The sequence below is a fragment of the Macaca thibetana genome, chromosome 20 (assembly GCF_024542745.1).
Source record: "Macaca thibetana thibetana isolate TM-01 chromosome 20, ASM2454274v1, whole genome shotgun sequence".
Taxonomy (NCBI): domain Eukaryota; kingdom Metazoa; phylum Chordata; class Mammalia; order Primates; family Cercopithecidae; genus Macaca; species Macaca thibetana.
This window is the reverse complement of record NC_065597.1, coordinates 72478640-72496734: the sequence shown is the minus strand read 5'-3', so window position 1 is coordinate 72496734 and position 18095 is coordinate 72478640. Positions and strand designations below refer to the sequence as shown.

General features: G+C 45.7%; 1 protein-coding gene and 1 pseudogene across 1 annotated transcript; both read left to right on the top strand.

The window, feature by feature from the left end:
- The first annotated feature begins 2407 nt into the window (after positions 1–2407).
- LOC126944701 (olfactory receptor 1F1) lies at positions 2408–3585 on the top strand. Its single transcript, XM_050774480.1, has one exon. The coding sequence runs from the start codon at positions 2647–2649 to the stop codon at positions 3583–3585; it is 939 nt and encodes a 312-aa protein (XP_050630437.1). The 5' UTR covers positions 2408–2646.
- A 2289-nt stretch (positions 3586–5874) lies between these two features.
- LOC126944145 (putative olfactory receptor 1F2) lies at positions 5875–16940 on the top strand (annotated as a pseudogene).
- The last annotated feature ends 1155 nt before the right edge of the window (positions 16941–18095 follow it).

Genomic DNA, 18095 nt, shown 5'->3' with positions numbered 1-18095 from the left:
GTTCTCCGTTCTCCCATGCAGAATGGTTGGTTCTGGTTTGGACACATGACCCATGAAGGGATGATCACAGCTGTACCTGGAGTTGAGGTTGGAGGCAGGGCTTGGACACTGGACCAAATTGAGAACTAGCTAAAATAGATGGGGTGGAAGCAGCTTTCCATAAGATATACCCACCAGTGTGCCATGTCAGCTTACCATTGCCATGGCAACACCCAGGTGTCACCACCCCTTTCCATGCAATAACTCAATGACCCAAACATTACTACCCCTTCCCTAGAAAGTTCTGCATAAACTGCCCCTTATTCTACATGTACTTAAAAATGGGTATAAATATGGCTGCAAAACTGCCCAGAGCTGCTACTCTCAGTATACTTATGGTGGAGCCCTCCTCTGCAGGAGCAGTCAGGGAGCTGTAACACCGCCTGCTGCTTTAGTACAGTTGTTTTCTTCTACCACTGGCTCGCCCTTGAATTCTTTCCTGGGCAAAACCAAGAACCCTTGCAGACTAGGCCTCACTTTGGCGCTCGTTTGTCCTGCATCAGTACAATGTTATTAATAAATAAACATTGGTAGAGAGAAGTTTCATGTGCCCTGTGGCTGCTAGTCTGGAAGGATGTGTATTTGGAGCTACTGGTGGACATCTTGCTACCTCAAGAGGAGAGGTAATCTGCAGAATGAAGCTGAGCAGAAGCCAAAACAGTAGTGAGATAGAGAAATACAGGGTCCTGATGTTATTATTCAGATCCCTGAATTTGGTCTTGCGTGAAACACACAGGCTTTGCAAGAAGACGCTTTGGATTTTGTAATGATATTAACCTGTCATTTCTCCCTACGCTGATGATTTGAGTTGGTTTTCTTTTTTTTTTTTTTTTTGAGACAGAGTCTCGATCTGTCTCTCAGGCTAGAGTGCAGTGGCGTGATCTCCACTCACTGCAAGCTCTGTCGCCTCCCGGGTTCACGCCATTCTCCTGCCTCAATCTCCCGAGTAGTAGCTGGGACTACAGGTGCCTGCCACCATGCCCAGCTAATTTGTTTTTGTATTTTTAGTAGAGATGGGGTTTCACCGTGTTAGCCAGGATGGTCTCGATCTCCTGACCTCATGATCTGCCCGCCTCAGCCTCCCAAAGTGCTGGGATTATAGGCGTGAGCCACCGCGCCTGGCCGAGTCATGAGATATTTAACATAAATTGCCTAATTTAGTTATTACAGCCCTACAAGGTGAATATTATTTCTCCACTCTATAGATGATGGGAGCTGGTGGTTCAGTGGAGGTTACTAGCTTTCCCAAGGCTATGCAACTGGTAATGGTGGATCTGGAAATTGAGTGCTGGTCTGTGAAAATCCAAATGTTATGTTCTTAATCCCAGTACAGCTTCACAGGTATCTCCCAACAAGAACACCATCCCAGCTGGGTGGGGGATATAATACAGGGCTGTGAGTTTCCTCTAGCAGAAGTGTTTTTGCCAATGATTACCTCTTAGATTGCATCATTTTCAGTGTTGCCAAGCGCTGAGGCAGGAATTACATATGGCAAAGCTTTATCGTCAGTGTTGAACACAAAAGAGCCAAGAAGGGGAAGGGGCAATTACTCTCTGCTTTTCTTAATGAGGCTCTCAGGGAATATGGCCCTAGTGGCCATGGAGGCTCCTGTAAAGAGCTTGCCCTGTGATTCTTCCAAACATCCTTCCTGCGTCAAGGGCTGAGTCTGTGCAGCCCAGCTCCTGATTCATGAGATACTCATCCTCAAAGCTCCAGTGACGAGTCACTCTCCCTCAGACCAATAACCTCTGGCCAGGTCTGAAAAAGGGAAGCCAACCCAGGACTTTGGGAGACAGTAACGACTGCTGCTCTTTCTGGGTAAGAATCAGATCAGTGGCCAGGCGCAGTGTCTCACGCCTGTAATCCCAGCACTTTGGGAGGCCGAGGCGGGCGGATCACGAGGTGAAGAGATAGAGACCATCATGGTCAACATGGTGAAACCCCATCTCTACTAAAAATACAAAAAATTAACTGGGCGTGGTTGCACGTGCCTGTAATCCCAGCTACTTGGGAGGCTGAGGCAGGAGAATCACTTGAACTAGGGAGTTGTAGGTTGCAGTGAGCCAAGATCTCGCCACTGCACTCTAGCTTGGTGACAGAGTGAGACTTTGTCTAAAAAAAGCAAAAAAAAAAAAAAAAAAGAAAGATCAGTGGGACTTCACTGATAACTACTTGTCAGGACGTAAAGCCTCGGAGGGACACTCCTTCCTTTCCATTATGCAGAGCCAGAAGAACAGTCCTGAGCTCAGCAGCAGTTCCTTTCAATCACCCAGTCAGGACCAGTCTCTGTCTAGTCTGTTTGACATCCTGAACTGTGGGGAACACAAACTGACTGAATTTCTGCCCAGACCTCTGGGTTGTTCCATTTTAATTTTACAAATTGGACTCAGGGAGCTCAGTGGATATAGCCAAGAAGGTCTGGCTCAGCCTTCTGTAAACCTGAGCCCTGAACTTAGCAGTAGCAGTCCCAGCAGGGTTGACAATATTATCATTTACATCCTGCAAGCAAAATTCTACTGCCATTCCTGTGCCCCATCTTAACCAGCATTTTCCAAGGTGCTGCATTTCATCTTCTTTGTCTACCTCTGTGTCCAGGATCCCAGGCCCATGAGCGGGACAAACCAGTCGAGTGTCTCCGAGTTCCTCCTCCTGGGACTCTCCAGGCAGCCCCAGCAGCAGCATCTCCTCTTTGTGCTTTTCCTGAGTATGTACCTGGCCACCATCCTGGGGAACCTGCTCATCATCCTGGCTGTCAGCACAGACTCCTGCCTGCACACTCCTATGTACTTCTTCCTCAGCAACCTGTCCTTTGTGGACGTCTGCTTCTCCTCCACCACCATCCCCAAGATGCTGGCCAATCACATACTCGGGACTCAGACCATCTCCTTCTCTGGCTGTCTCACGCAGATGTATTTCGTTTTCATGTTTGTGGACATGGACAATTTCCTCCTGGCTGTGATGGCCTATGACCGCTTTGTCGCTGTGTGCCACCCCTTACATTACACAGCAAAGATGACCCATCAGCTCTGTGCCCTGATGGTTGCTGGATCGTGGGTGGCTGCCAACCTGAATGTCCTTCTGCACACCCTGCTGATGGCTCGACTCTCATTCTGTGCAAACAATGCCATCCCTCACTTCTTCTGCGATGTGACTCCCCTCCTGAAACTCTCCTGCTCGAACACACACCTCAATGAGGTCATAATCCTTAGTGAGGGTGCCCTGGTCATGATCACTCCATTTCTTTGCATCCTGGCTTCCTATATGCACATCACCTGCACTGTCCTGAGGGTCCCATCCACAAAGGGAAAGTGGAAAGCCTTCTCCACCTGTGGCTCTCACCTGGCTGTGGTTTTCCTCTTCTATGGCACCATCATTGCTGTGTATTTTAATCCTTTGTCCTCCCACTCAGCTGAGAAAGACACTATAGCTACCGTGTTGTATACAGTGGTGACCCCCATGCTAAACCCTTTTATCTACAGCCTGAGGAACAGGTCCTTGAAAGGGGCTTTGAAAAAAGTAGTTGGCAGGGTGGTGTTTTCTGTCTGATGAAATAATCAAGACTGAATCTCATTCCCAAGGAAATTTATTTTTCACCAATTGAGTTTAATGCAGTAGTTGTTGCACTAAATGATGTTCTTGCTAGTGGCACATAGGGGGAGATCATATTACTTACACTAAGTTAAACTATTAATTATAATTTTTTTGAGACAGGGTCATGCTCTGTCACTCAGGCTGAAGTGCAGTGCCGCAATCTCAGCTCACTGCACCCTCCATCTCCCAGACTCAAGTGATCCTCCTGCCTCAGCCTCCTGAGCAGCTGGGACCACAGGTGTGTGTCATATGCCTAGCTAATTTTTTTTTTTTTTTGAGATGGAGTCTCGCTGTGTCACCAGCCTGGAGTACTGTTGCGGGAAGTCAGGGACCCTGAACGGACGGACTGGTTGGAGCCACGGCAGAGGAACATAAATTGTGAAGATTTCATTTTAATATGGACATATATCAGTTCCCAAAATTAATACTTTTATATTTTCTTATGCCTGTCTTTACTGCAATCTCTGAACATAAAATGTGAAGATTTCATGGACATTTATCAGTTCCCAAAATTAATACTTTTATAATTTCGTATGCCTGTCTTTACTTTAATCTCTTAATCATGTTATCTTTGTAAGCTGAGGATGTACCTCACCTCAGGACCACTGTGATAATTGTATCTAACTGTACAAATGGATTGTAAAACATGTGTGTTTGAACAATATGAAATCAGTGCACCTTGAAAAAGAACAGAGTAACAGTGATTTTAGGGAACCATAAGGTCTGTCTGCAGAATTGGGCAGAATAACGCCTATTTTTCTTCTTGCAAAGAGCCTATAAACAGACGTGCAAGTAGGGGAGATATCGCTGAATTCTTTTCCTAGCAAGGAATATTAATAATTAAGATCCTGGGCCGGGTGCGGTGGCTCAAGCCTGTAATCCCAGCACTTTGGGAGGCCGAGACGGGTGGATCACGAGGTCAGGAGATCGAGACCATCCTGGCTAACACAGTGAAACCCCGTCTCTACTAAAAAATACAAAAAACTAGCCGGGTGAGTTGGCGGGCGCCTGTAGTCCCAGCTACTCGGGAGGCTGAGGCAGGAGAATGGCGTAAACCCGGAAGGCGGAGCTTGTAGTGAGCTGAGATCCGGCCACTGCACTCCAGCCCGGGTGACAGAGCGGCTCCGTCTCAAAAAAAAAAAAAAAAAAAAAAAAATTAAGATCCTGGGAAAGGAATGCATTCCTGGGGGGAGGTCTATAAATGGCTGCTCTGGGAGTGTCTGTCTTATGCGGTTGAGATAAGGACTGAAATACGCCCTGGTCTCCTGCAGTACCCTCAGGCTTATTAGTGTGGGGAAAGAAACCCAGCCCGGTAAATTTGAGGTCAGACTGGTTTGCTGCTCTTGAACCCTGTTTTCTGTTGTTTAAGATGTTTATCAAGACAATACATGCACAGCTAAACATAGACCCTTGTCAGGAGTTTTTTTTTTTTTTTTTTTTTTTTTTTTTTTGAGACGGAGTCTTGCTCTGTCGCCCAGGCTGGAGTGCAGTGGCGGGATCTCGGCTCACTGCAAGCTCTGCCTCCCGGGTTCACGCCATTCTCCTGGCCTCAGCCTCCCGAGTAGCTGGGACTACAGGCGCCCGCCACCTCGCCCGGCTAGTTTTTTTGTATTTTTTTAGTAGAGACGGGGTTTCACCGTGTTAGCCAGGATGGTCTCGATCTCCTGACCTCGTGATCCGCCCATCTTGGCCTCCCAAAGTGCTGGGATTACAGGTTTGAGCCACCGCGCCCGGCCATCAGGAGTTTTTTGATTTTGTCCTTTGCCTTGTGATCTTTGCCCTCTGCCTTGTGATCTTTATTGGCCTCGGAAGCATGTGATCTTTATTCTCCTTTTTGCCCTTTGATGCCTGTGATTTCTGTGACCTACTCCCTGTTTGTACACCCCCTCCCCTTTTAAAGTCCTTAATAAAAACCTGCTGGTTTTGCAGCTCAGGTGGGCATCACGGTCCTACCGATATGTGATGTCACCCCAGGATAAAATTCCTCTCTTTGTACACTTTCTCTTTATTTCTCAGCCGGCCGACATTTAGGGAAAATAGAAAGAACCTATGTTGAAATATTGGGGGTGGGTTCCCCCAACAGAGTGTGGTGGAACCATCTCAGCTCCCTGCAACCTTCACCTCCCAGGTTCAAGCAATTCTCCTGCCTCAGCCTCCCGAGTACCTGGGACTACAGGTGTGCACCACCAGTGCAGCCCGGGTGAAGACTCACTGGCCTCATCCTCCTTTTATGTGTCCTCCGCAATGGTCAAGCATAAAGGGTGGGTCACAAAAACACTCAGGCAAAAGAACGGCAGAGTGAGGCCGGGTGTGGTGGCTCATGCCAGTAATCCCAGCAGTTTGGCAGGCTGAGGCAGGTGGCTCACTTGAGGTCAGGAGTTCGAGACCAGCCTGGCCAACATGGTGAAACCCTGTCTCTACTAAAAATACAAAATTAGCTGGGCGTGGTGGCAGGCACCTGTAATCCCAGATACTCAGGGGGCTGAGGCAAGAGAATTGCTTAAACTTGGGAGGCAGAGGTTGCGGTGAGCCAAGATGGTGCCATTGCACTCCGGCCTGGGTGAGAGAGCAAGGTTCTGTCAAAAAAGGAAGGGGAGGGGAGGGGAGAGGAAAAAAGAAGGGGAGGGGAGGGGAGGAGAGGGGAGGGGAGGGAAGAAAGACAGAGCCGAGTAAAATGTGAGTACTACAGCGAGTAGCAAGCATTTCAGATGAGCCTCGGGCACTGGCTCGCTTGTAGCCCAGGTGGTGCAGAGGTGAAGGGAGGTTGAACCACGGGAACCGGCTAGGAGCACCCTCATTGGCTGCCTGACTTAGGGGGCGGGGTCAACTGGAGCCAGGTCTTTGACATCGGGGAAACAAATCGACATTTGGTCTTCCCTCCATCCAGACCAACTGCCCCTGGCTCTGTTCTCAAGTCAGCTCCCACCCACACCTTCAAGAACCAAGTCAATGCCACCACCTCCTCCATGAAGCCTCTGGATTCCCTCTTCCGGCTGTCAGAGCTCTGTTTTTCTTTGGTTTATCATTCCCTCTTCACAAGGGCTTTCCACAGACTAGGAGACCTACAGATCTGAATACACACACGACTCACTTTGTATCTCGGTGTCCAGCACTGCTTCTAGACTAAAGGTGATCGTCAATTTTAATTGAAAGGAAAAAATATAGGTGAATGCATATTGCCATACATTTTAATTTGGAGAGAGTTACTTGACAATAAGAAAGAAATAGCAGAGTGAAATGTGAGTACTACAGCAAGTAACAAGCATTTCAGATGAGACTTGGGCCCTGGCCCGCTTGTAGCCCAGGTGGTGCGGAGGTGAAGAGATGCTGAACCGTGGGAACTGGCCAGGAGCACCCTGATTGGCTGCCTGACTTAGGGGGTGGGGTCAAATAACAAAAAATCATTTTGTTAGCTGAAAGCTAGTGTCTACCTATGCACTATGGTACACCAAAAATCATAAAGAAGAACATTAAAGTAACCTGTATCCTTGCAGCTCAAAGGTAATCACAGTTAGGCACTTGGAATATTGTTTTACAAAAGTTGGCTGCAATCGATTACATATAATTTTGAGTTCTGATTTTCCACTTCCTACTTCCCATGTCAGTGGAGGTCTTAGAAATGTGACTTTTTTTGGTTTTGTTTTTGTTTTTGAGACAGAATCTCACTCTGTCACCAGGCTGGAGTGCAGTGGTGCGACCTTGACTCACCGTAACCTCCGCCTCCTAGATTCAAGCAATTCTCCTGCCTCAGCCTCCTGAGTAGCTGGGACTACAGGAACACACCACCACGCCCAGCTACTTTTTGTATTTTTAGTAGAGATGGGGTTTCACCATGTTGGCCAGGATTGTCTCGATCTCCTGACCTCGTGATCCACCCGCCTTGGCCTCCCAAAGTGCTGGTATTACAGGCATGAGCCACCATGCTTGACTCAGAAATGTGATTTTAATGGCTGCATAATATTTCATCACAGGGACGTGATATAATTCACCCATTCCCCAACTCTGAACAATTTCAAGTGTTTCTGTACTATAACAAACACTGCTGCACACTTCCTTGTGTGTGAATCGTTGTTTGTATTTATTATTGCCACAGGTAGCCTGAGTGATCTATTTCTCCAGCTTGAAGTAAAAATTAATGTCACTTTTCCTTTGTTATTCATTATTTCTGCCTAACCATACCCTGCCATTACTACCAGCATCTCCCTGTGGGTGTCAAAAAGCACCCCAGAAGTTCACTCAAAGGAGTCAGTCAGGTGGAGAGAGGGAGAGAATGCGGAGCTGAAAGCATCCACTGGCACGATCCTGTGAGTTGCTGGTACACAGCGTAGTCCCTGCCCTTCGATGTCTGAACAGCTGGAAGCCTGTGTGCTGCAATATAGATGCCTGTGCCCCATCCCTTTGGGGGTCACACTGGGACCCACCTAAGTTCAGATCACAGTTATCTGTGTTCAAACTCATGTTATTCTCCATTAAAATCTGACTCCGGGCTGGGCGTGGTGGCTCACACCTGTAATCTCAACACTTTTAAAGTTCAAGGAGGGAGGATCATTTGAGCCCAGGAGCTTGAGACCAGCCTGGGCAATATAGTGAGACTCCATCTCTACAAAAAATTAAAAAATTAACTGGGCATGGTGGCTCATACCTGTAGTCCCAGCTACTTGGGAGGCTGAGGTGGGAGGATCACTTGAGCCCAGGAGGTTGAGGCTGCAGTGAGCTGTGATGGCACCACTGCACTCCAGCCTGGGGAATAAAGCAAGAGCCTGTCTCAAAAAAAAAAAAAAAAATCTGCCTCCAGATATATACCCACTCCCTGGCCCTGGGGCTTCCAGTCCCACTGTGTCAAACCAAGTTTCCCCAGGAACACCCAGAGCAGATCCAGGCTTATTCCTTTGAGATTCCCTTTGGGTCCCTGGGACCTTTTTATGTGGAATTGACTTCAATCTATTTTTTTCTCATGATATAGCTGTAGCTATAAAATATAATTCAAATAGGTCTATACGAAGATTATAATATTTGAATTCTGACTGTTTCTTATTAATTTATTTGATTTGTGAAGTCTAATAATTAACATTTCAATTCTTTTCTTTCTATATGTTAATAGCTTTTACTTTTTTTTTTATTTACAGGATGATTGCAGTAAGCTTTTACTTTTTTTTTTTAACATCTTTTTTTTTTTTTTTTTTTTTGAGATGAAGTCTCACTCTGTTGCCTAGGCTGGAATACAGTGGCATGATCTCGGTTCACTGCAACCTCTGCCTCCTGGGTTCAAGTGATTTTCCTGCCTCAGCCTCTTGAGTGGCTGGGATTACAGACATCCACCACCATGCCTGGCTAATTTTTGTATTTATAAGAGAAATGGGGTTTCACCATGTTGGCCAGGCTGGTCTTGAACTCCTGACCTCAAGCGATATGCCTACCTCAGCCTCCCAAAGTTCTGGGATTACAGGCATGAGCTACCATGTGGAGCCAGCTTTACTTTTTGATTTGATGTTTGGTGATGGAGGTGATGTGGTTTGGTTGTTTGTCTCCACCAAATCTCATGTTGAAATGTGATTCCCAGTGTTGGAGGTGGCACCTGGCAGGAGGTGTTTAGTTCATGGGGGTGGGTCCCTCATGAATGGCTTGGTTCCCCCCACATGGTAATAAGTTATCATGAGCTCTGATTGTTAGAACCTGGGAGCTTCCCCTTCTCCCTCTTGTTTCTTCTCTCTTCAGGTGACACACCTGTTCCCACTTCACCTTCTGCCATGATTGCAAACTTCCTGAGGCCTCACCAGAAGTAGATGCCCACACCATGCTTCTTGTACAGCCTGCAGAACCATGACCCAAATAAACCTCTTCTCTTTATCAATTACCCAGTGTCGGGTATTCCTTTATAGTAGCGAAAATGGACTAACACAGAAGGCCTGGAGGTTGGTGAATGTTATCCATTGATTATGAATTATATTAAATACCTTCTAGTAACAGAATGATCTTTGTCCTCTTCAATTCTTGTTTCCGCTTAAACTGTACTTTGGTTAATATTAATATTACTCATTCTACTTTCTTGTGTTTGCTCATTCTCTCAGACGTTCTGAAACAGTTTACTTGGATGAAGGGCTCCTTCCCTCTGTATCAAGATCTTCCTTTTCAAAGCTTTCAGCATGTGAGAAAAAATTAGGCCGGGCATGGTGGCTCACGCCTGTAATCCCAGCCCTTGGGGAGGCCAAGGAAGTCAGATCACCTGAAGTCAGGAGTTTGAGACCAGACGGACCAACATGGTGAAACTGCATCTCTACTAAAAATACAAAAAAGCTGGGCATAGTGGTGGGTTCTTGTGATACCAGCTACTCAGGAGGTTGAGGTGAGAGGATCCCTTGAGCCTGGGAAGTGGAAGTTGCAGTGAGTGGAGATCGTGTTACTGCACTACTGCCTGGGCGACAGTAAGACTCTGTCTCAAAAAAAAAAAAAAAGATTCTGTTTTTCAATTTGTCTTTTGTCTATCTTACACACTTTTGTCTCTGCTATTCCATGTATATTTTTATCTACTAATTTTCACCTTTGAATGTCCCTCTTTTGAAGATGGGTGAGTGGGGCTTTCGGTTTTGTAAGTGATACTTGCATTATGTTAGGATCCATCCTAAGATTTTCAGAAGGGTGTGTTTTGGGGAAGAGGTGTACATATTAATATTGCAAGCCAGAGGATGACTCTAGTGGACATTTGTTAGACTTTGTGGCTTCCCAGCATCTGGGCCCACTTCCAAACTTTGTAGAGTCCCCTAATTTATGGATGTTGTTGGGAAGACAGCTCACCTCCCGCTATAGAAATATGTACACCAGGCCAGGCGCGGTGGCTCAAGCCTGTAATCCCAGCACTTTGGGAGGCCGAGATGGGTGGATCACGAGGTCAGGAGATCGAGACCATCCTGGCTAACACGGTGAAACCCCGTCTCTACTAAAAAATAAAAAAAAAAAAACTAGCCGGGCGAGATGACGGGCGCCTGTAATCCCAGTTACTTGGGAGGCTGAGGCAGGAGAATGGCATAAACCCCGGAGGCTGAGCTTGCAGTGAGCTGAGATCCGGCCACTGCACTCCAGCCCGGGCGACAGAGCGAGACTCCGTCTCAAAAAAAAAAAAAAAAAAAAAGAAATAAGTACACCAGAAACTTGCTTCTGAGTGTCTCTTTCAGCTAGAATGAGAACAAGTGACAGGCTCTCTGCCCATCAGATATACCTGCCCTGCATTTGATACAGAGAAGGGGAGACCAGGAGGAACTTGCTCTGGCAGTGGCAGCCATTGTAGGGACCTGGATTCCTGGAATGTGACAACAGTAATGCTAGGGGTAGTAGCGAATGTCTGTGAGAAGAACATCAGAAATGCAATCTGCAGCATCTAGTGCTTGGTGGCAGCAGCACTGGTGTCCTCACTAGCTGGCTTGGAGTCATGATTTGGGGCACTGTTAACAGATGCATTTTTTAATTGTTGTTGTTTCGTTTTTGTTTTTGTAGAAATGGGGTCTCACTATGTTGTCTAGGATGATATTGAACTCCTGGCCTCAAGCAATCCTCCTGTCTTTGCCTCCCAAAGTGCTGGGACTTCAGGCATGAGACACCACGCTCAGTCATAAGACTGGTTTTTTAGTTCTCTTGAGAAAAGAGTCAACAAAATATATTGCTAAAGGGTGGGTAGGGTGGGTGGGAAGGTAAGATTTTAAATTCAAAGGAATTGGCACACGTAATTGTGGAGGCTTGGCAAGTTCAAAATATGTAAGGTGGACCAGAAGGCTGTAGACCTAGCAAAGAGCTGGTGTTGCAGCTCGAGGCCAAAGGCAGTCGGCTGACTTTTTCTATTGTGGCCTTCAACTGATTAGATAAGGCCCACCCACACTATGGAGGCTAATCTGCTGTACTCAAATTCTATTGATTTAAATGTTAATCTCATCTTAAAAATACTCTCCAAAAAGAAAAATAAGAGAGAAAGAGAGAAAGCGAGAGGGAGAAAGAAAGAAAGAAAGAAAGAAAGAAAGAAAAAGAAAGAAAGAAAGAGAGAGAGAGAGAGAGAGAGAGAAAGAAAGAAAGAAAGAAAGAAAGAAAGAAAAAAGAAAAGAAAAGAAAGAAAAGAAAAGAAAAGAATAGAAAAGAAAGGGGGCGAGGCGCAGTGGCTCACGCCTATCATCCCAGCACTTTGGGAGGCCGAGGCAGGTGGATCACGAGGTCAAGAGATCGAGACCATCCTGGCCAAAATGGTGAAACCCTGTTTCTACTAAAAATACAAAAAATTAGCTGGTCGTGGTGGCGTGCGCCTATAGTCCCAGCTACTTGGGAGGCTGAGGCAGCAAAATCGCTTGAACCTGGGAGGTGAAGGTTGCAGTGAGCCGAGATTGCGCCACTGCACTCCAGCCTAGTGACAGAGAGAGACTCCATCTAAAAAAAAGAAAGAAAGAAAGAAGAAAGAAAAAAGAAAGAAAGAAAGGAGGGAAGGAAGGAAGGAAGGAAGGAAGGAAGGAAGGAAGGAAGGAAGGAAGAGAGAAAGAAAGAGAGAGAGGTTGGGTGGGTAACTCACACCTGTAATTCCAGCACTTTGGGAGGCTGAGGCAGGTGGATCACGAGGTCAAGAGACCGAGACCATTCTGGCCAACAAGGTGAAACCCTGTCTCTGCTAAAAATACAAAAATTAGCTGGGCATGGTGGCGTGTGCCTGTAGTCCCAGCTACTTGGGAGGCTGAGGCAGTAGAATCTCTTGAACCCAGGAGGCGCAGGTTTTAGTGAGTCAAGATCGAACCACTGAACTCTAGCCTGATGACAGAGTGAAACTCTGTCTCAAAAAAAAAACAAAAAAAACAATGGGACAGGGAGAAGGTGATTGGATTTATACATTCTAGCCAAGCACGTAGTGATGGCTTTGCTCAATCCTGATTCTAAATACTCTGGTTCAGCCAGCTATGGTGAAGGGGAGGTGGTATAAACATGACTCCTGGGGCCCCACCACACTGTGCCTATGCAGATTAGGGAGCTCTAGACCAAGAAAAGGGTAAACCATGTGAGTTGGAGGGACATCCCAAAATATATCCATCCTAGGGGTCTAGAGCTCATAAATCACAGCATCCTGGGTTCTCCTGGAGAAAACCTCCCTTAGAATCAGACTACCCTTCATCTCAAACATTTTCTTTTTCCTTTTTTTTTTTTTTTTTTTGAGACAGAGTCTTGCTTTATTGCCCAGGCTGGAGTGCAGTGGCATGATCTCGGTTCACTGCAACATCCACCTCCTGGGTTCAAGTAATTATTGTGCCTCACCCTCCCAAGTAGGTGGGACTACAGGCACATGCCACCATGCCTGGCTAATTTTTGTATTTTTAGTAGAGACAGGGTTTCACTGTGTTGGCCAGGCTGGTCTTGAACTCCTGACCTTAGGTGATCTGCCCACCTTGGCTTCCCAAAGTATTGGGTTATAGGCTTAAGCCACCGTGCCTGGCCCCAAATATTTTCATGAATTAAGCCCATATCAGTAATGTGCTTTTAACGTTTCCTCCTGTAAAATGGAAAACATGAAGCATCGCTAATCTCTGAAGATGGCCAGGCAGAGGAAAGCAAGGGCTGCACAGAAAACAAGGGACAGCCCCATATCTCAACAGAGGCAGTGATACTGCAAAGGATTTCATGACAGAATTTCCACATCTATAGGCACAACACCAGATCACAAGGTGAGGAGGTTTGTGGTTCCAAGGAATTTTGTCTGTGATTTATCTCTATCAGGATGGCTTCATTTCTAATTATCTTCAAGTTTTGATCCAAGAGTTTTATCTAAACCTTAGTTAATATTGTATGTCATCATTGTTTGGTCCAAAGGGGCCAAAATTAGGTGGGACAATTATGTTCTTCTTGTCCCTAATGAGGCTCTCAGGGAATCTGGTCCCAGTGGCCAAAGGAGGTTCCTGCAAATGCCTGCTCTGTGATTGCCCGAAACAGTTACTTACACAGAGGACTAAGGCCATGAGCCCCTATTCCTCACACACTCGGGACCCGCCTGTGTTTCCAAGACATTCCAACTCCCACAATAAGTAGAAGCATTGACCAGTTATGTAGAAGTGAGGAACAACTGATAGTGACAGCACCAACCTTCTCCAGGTAAGGTCGCAGAGGTGAAAAATTAAATATGTGTTGGCTCAGATGTGAAGTTCTTTTAGGAATCTTCTTTTCTACATCATCCAGATACAGGAAGTAAATAGTACAGTACAGAGAAATAAAGTATAGGAGTCCTGAATCCATCAGTTGTCACTTGAGATTAACCCAGTAACCATCAGTCGTTCCTCCAGTCTCTTTATGAGCTGCTAACTAGTTGGGTGGAGAACACATACTCGGGACTCAAACCATCTCCTTCTCTGGCTGCCTCACGCAGATGTATTTTATCAGTGAGCTTGCTGACATGGACAATTTCCTCCTGGCTGTGATGGCCTATGACCACTTTGTCGCTGTGTGCCACCCCTTGTATTACACAGCAAAGATGACTCATCAGCTCTGTGCCCTGCTGGTCACTGGATCACGGGTGGTTAACAGCTTGAATGCTCTGCTGCACACCCTGCTGATGGCTCGACTCTCATTCTGTGCAGACAACACCATCCCTCACGTCTTCCGTGACGTGACTCCCCTCCTGAAACTCTCCTGTTCAGACACACACCTCAATGAGGTGATGATTCTTACTGAGGCTGCCCTAGTCACGATCACCCCATATAATTCCCTAGTCATGATCACCCCATATAGGCTTCCTATATGCACATCGCCTGTGCCATCCTGAGGGTCCCATCCATGAAGGGAAGATGGAAAGCCTTCTCCACCTGTGGCTCCCACCTGGCTGTGGTTCTCCTCTTCTATGGCACCATCATATCTCTGTATTTCAGCCCTTCATCCTCCCACTCAGCTCAGAGAGATATAGCAGCTGCTGTGATGTTCACAGTAGTGAGTCCCATGCTGAACCCTTTTATCTATAGTTTGAGGAACAAGGACATAAAATGGGCTCTTGGCAAAGTGGTTGGCAGGAAGACATGCTCTTACAGATGGACGTCCTGTGGAATTATCTGTCATTTCCAGGCATAGCAGTCTTTGCCAACTCATTGAAATGTAGCAGTCTATCTGTCAAAGTGTCTTCAAGGAACTTAGAATAAATACATCCAGTAGATACTTATCAATGAACTCTGACTTAACTACAACCCTGCTCTCTTAAGTAGGTAATACATTTGTTTCTAATTATGATATTTAAAATACTTTTACATAAAAGTCAAACTATTCCTTTCCAAGTAATCATTTTGAAAGGCTATATGTTGGCCAGGCATGGTGGCTCACACCTGTAATCCCAACACTTTTGGAGACAGCGACAGGCAGATCACCTGAGGTCAGGAGTTTGAGACCAGACTGGCCAACATGGTGAAACCCCATCTGTACTAAAAATACAAAACTTAGCCAGGCGTGGTAGTGGGTGCCTGTAATCCCAGCTGCTTGGGAGGCTGAGGCAGGAGAATCACTTGAACTCGGGAGATGGAGGTTGCAGTGAGCCGAGATCCGCCATTGCACTCCAGACAGAGCAAGACTCCATCTCCAAAAAAAAAAAAAAGGCTATATGTTACAAATATTTTTGCACTTTCCTGTTGTAAATGCTATTAGGCTCTACAGCACTGGTTTTCAATCATAGCTGCATTTTAGTATCATGTGGGGCACTTTGAAAATATACACAGCACATCCTCCAACAACGTTTTGTTCAATGACTTTCTCTTTTTCTTTTTTTTTTTTTGAGACGGAGTCTCGCTCTGTCGCCCAGGCTGGAGTGCAGTGGCCGGATCTCAGCTCACTGCAAGCTGCACCTCCCGGGTTCACGCCATTCTCCTACCTCAGCCTCCGGAGTAGCTGGGACTACAGGCGCCCGCCAACTCGCCCGGCTAGTTTTTTTTTTTTTTTTTGTATTTTTTAGTAGAGACGGGGTTTCACCGTGTTAGCCAGGATGGTCTCGATCTCCTGACCTTGTGATCCGCCCGTCTTGGCCTCCCAAAGTGCTGGGATTACAGGCTTGAGCCACCGCGCCCGGCCTCTTTTTATTTCAATAGTTTTTGGGAGGCAGGTCGTTTTGTGACACGGATAAGTTCTTCAGTGGCGATTTCTGAGACTTTGGTGCACCCATCACCTTAGCCGTGTACACAGCTAATATGTAGTCTTTTTTTTTTTTTTTTTTTTTTTTTTTTTTTTTTTTTTTTTTGAGAACCGGAGTCTCGCTCTGTCGCCCAGGCTGGAGTGCAGTGGCTGGATCTCAGCTCACTGCAAGCTCCGCTTCCCGGGTTTACGCCATTCTCCTGCCTCAGCCTCCCGAGTAGCTGGGACTACAGGCGCCCGCCACCTCACCCGGCTAGTTTTTTGTATTTTTAGTAGAGACGGGGTTTCACCATGTTAGCCAGGATGGTCTCGATCTCCTGACCTTGTGATCCGCCCATCTCGGCCTCCCAAAGTGCTGGGATTACAGGCTTGAGCCACCGCGCCCGGCAATATGTAGTCTTTTATCCCTCACCCCCATCCCGCCCTTCCTCCTGAGTCCCCCAGATCCAATACGCCTTTGCATCCTGATAGCTTAGCTTGCGTCGTTTGTAGTTTCGTATAAATTTTAGGTTTGTTTTTCTGTTTCTGTAAAGAATGTCATTGGTATTTCGATAGGGATTGTAGGGAATCTGTAGATTGCTTTAAGTAGTATGGACAGTTTAACAATATTGGTTCTTCCAATCCATGAAGATAGAATATCTTTCAATTTTTGTGTGCCTTCTTCTATTTCTTTGATCAACATTTGATAGTTTTTAATTGTAGAGCTCTTTCACTTCTTTAATTAATTTAATTCCTGGGTAGTTAATTTTATTTGTAGTTATTGTAAATGGAATTACGTTCTTGATTTCTTTTTCAGATTGTTCGCTGTTGGCATAGAGAAATGATACGGATTTTTGTGTGATTTTGTATCCTACAACTTTACTGAATTTGTCTATCAGTTCTAATAATTTTTTTGGTGAGGTCTTTAGGTTTTTCCAAATATAAGGTCATATCATCTGCAAACAAGGATAATTTGACTTCTTCCTTTCCAATTTGGATGCCCTCTATTTCTTTCTCTTCTCTGATCACTCCAGCTAGGACTTCCAGTACTATGTTGAATAACTATGGTGAAAGTGGGCACAGGTTCCAGATCTTAGAGGAAAGGCTTTTAGTCTTTCCTCATTCAGCATAATAAAAGCTGTGGGTCTAACGGCCCTTTGGAGCTGAAAGTCACCCTGCTCTGGATCTCCTTTCAGATTGCTCGTTATGAAGAGTGAGCCTAGAAACCCTGCCTAAGGAAATCCGAGGTTCAATCTGGGTAAAGCCAATAGAGGTGAAAAATGGAGTCGCTAGAAGTTCTCTGTGGGCAAAAATGTGCTGGGAAGGCTGAGGCTGTTCCTTTTGGCCATAATTCACACTCCTGGGCCTCACACGGATTCCGAAGAATACTTCATAATTTTCAGTGTCTCCTCCTCTAATTTGACTGCCTTACTTTATGGGGGTATATTTAACATAATGTGTGTCTTCGATTTCAAAGAAATAAATTTGCTATTCATTCTGTCCAGGATGCCTCACCTGTCTTCTTTCTGAGTAGCAAACTCTACGTAAATCTTCCAGATCCAAGTTAACGTCTCCTGCTCTCTGAAGCCTTTACTAATTCCCGTAGGCTGAGACAGCCATGTCTTCTCCTGGGTTCCCTCAGAACACTCTTATTTGAATTATTGTACATGCAAGACCACCCAGTTCGTTTATTGCTGCTGCTTCTCCTAACTTCTGCTTCATCCTCAAAGCCCTCTACCGATGTGAGATGCATAGGACTCAGACATACACTGTGCCCCTCAGATACAAAGCTTGGCTCCTGACAGAGATTACTTATGCAACCCACTTTTTTTTTTTTTTTTTTTTTTTTAGAAAGAATCTCGTTCTCTAGCTCAGGCTGAAGTGCAGTGGTGCAATCTCAGCTAACTGCAACCTCCGCCTCCCTGATTCAAGCGATTCTCCTACCTCAGCCTCCTGAATAGCTGGGATTATGGGTGCCCGCCATCACACCCCACTAATTTTTTATATTTTTAGTACAGATGGGGTTTCACCATACTGGCCAGGCTGGTTTTGAACTCCTGACCTCAAGTGATCTGCCCACACTGGCTTCCCAAAGTGCTGGGATTACAGGTGTGAGCCACCACATCCCGCAGCAACCCACTTATACTGAATGTGAATGAATGAACATCATCTTAACTTTCAATTTGACATCTTTAATCAGGCTAGAGGCTTAAAAATTATATTTTGGGAAAAACAATATAATATTTACATTCTAGAAAAGATTTCAAAAAATATAAGACAGAAAATTAAAGTAACATATTGAAACATTGATAAAAATACTTTGGTAAAAATATTTTGGTTGAAAACAATTTCAACCAGAGTTGATTTCAGGT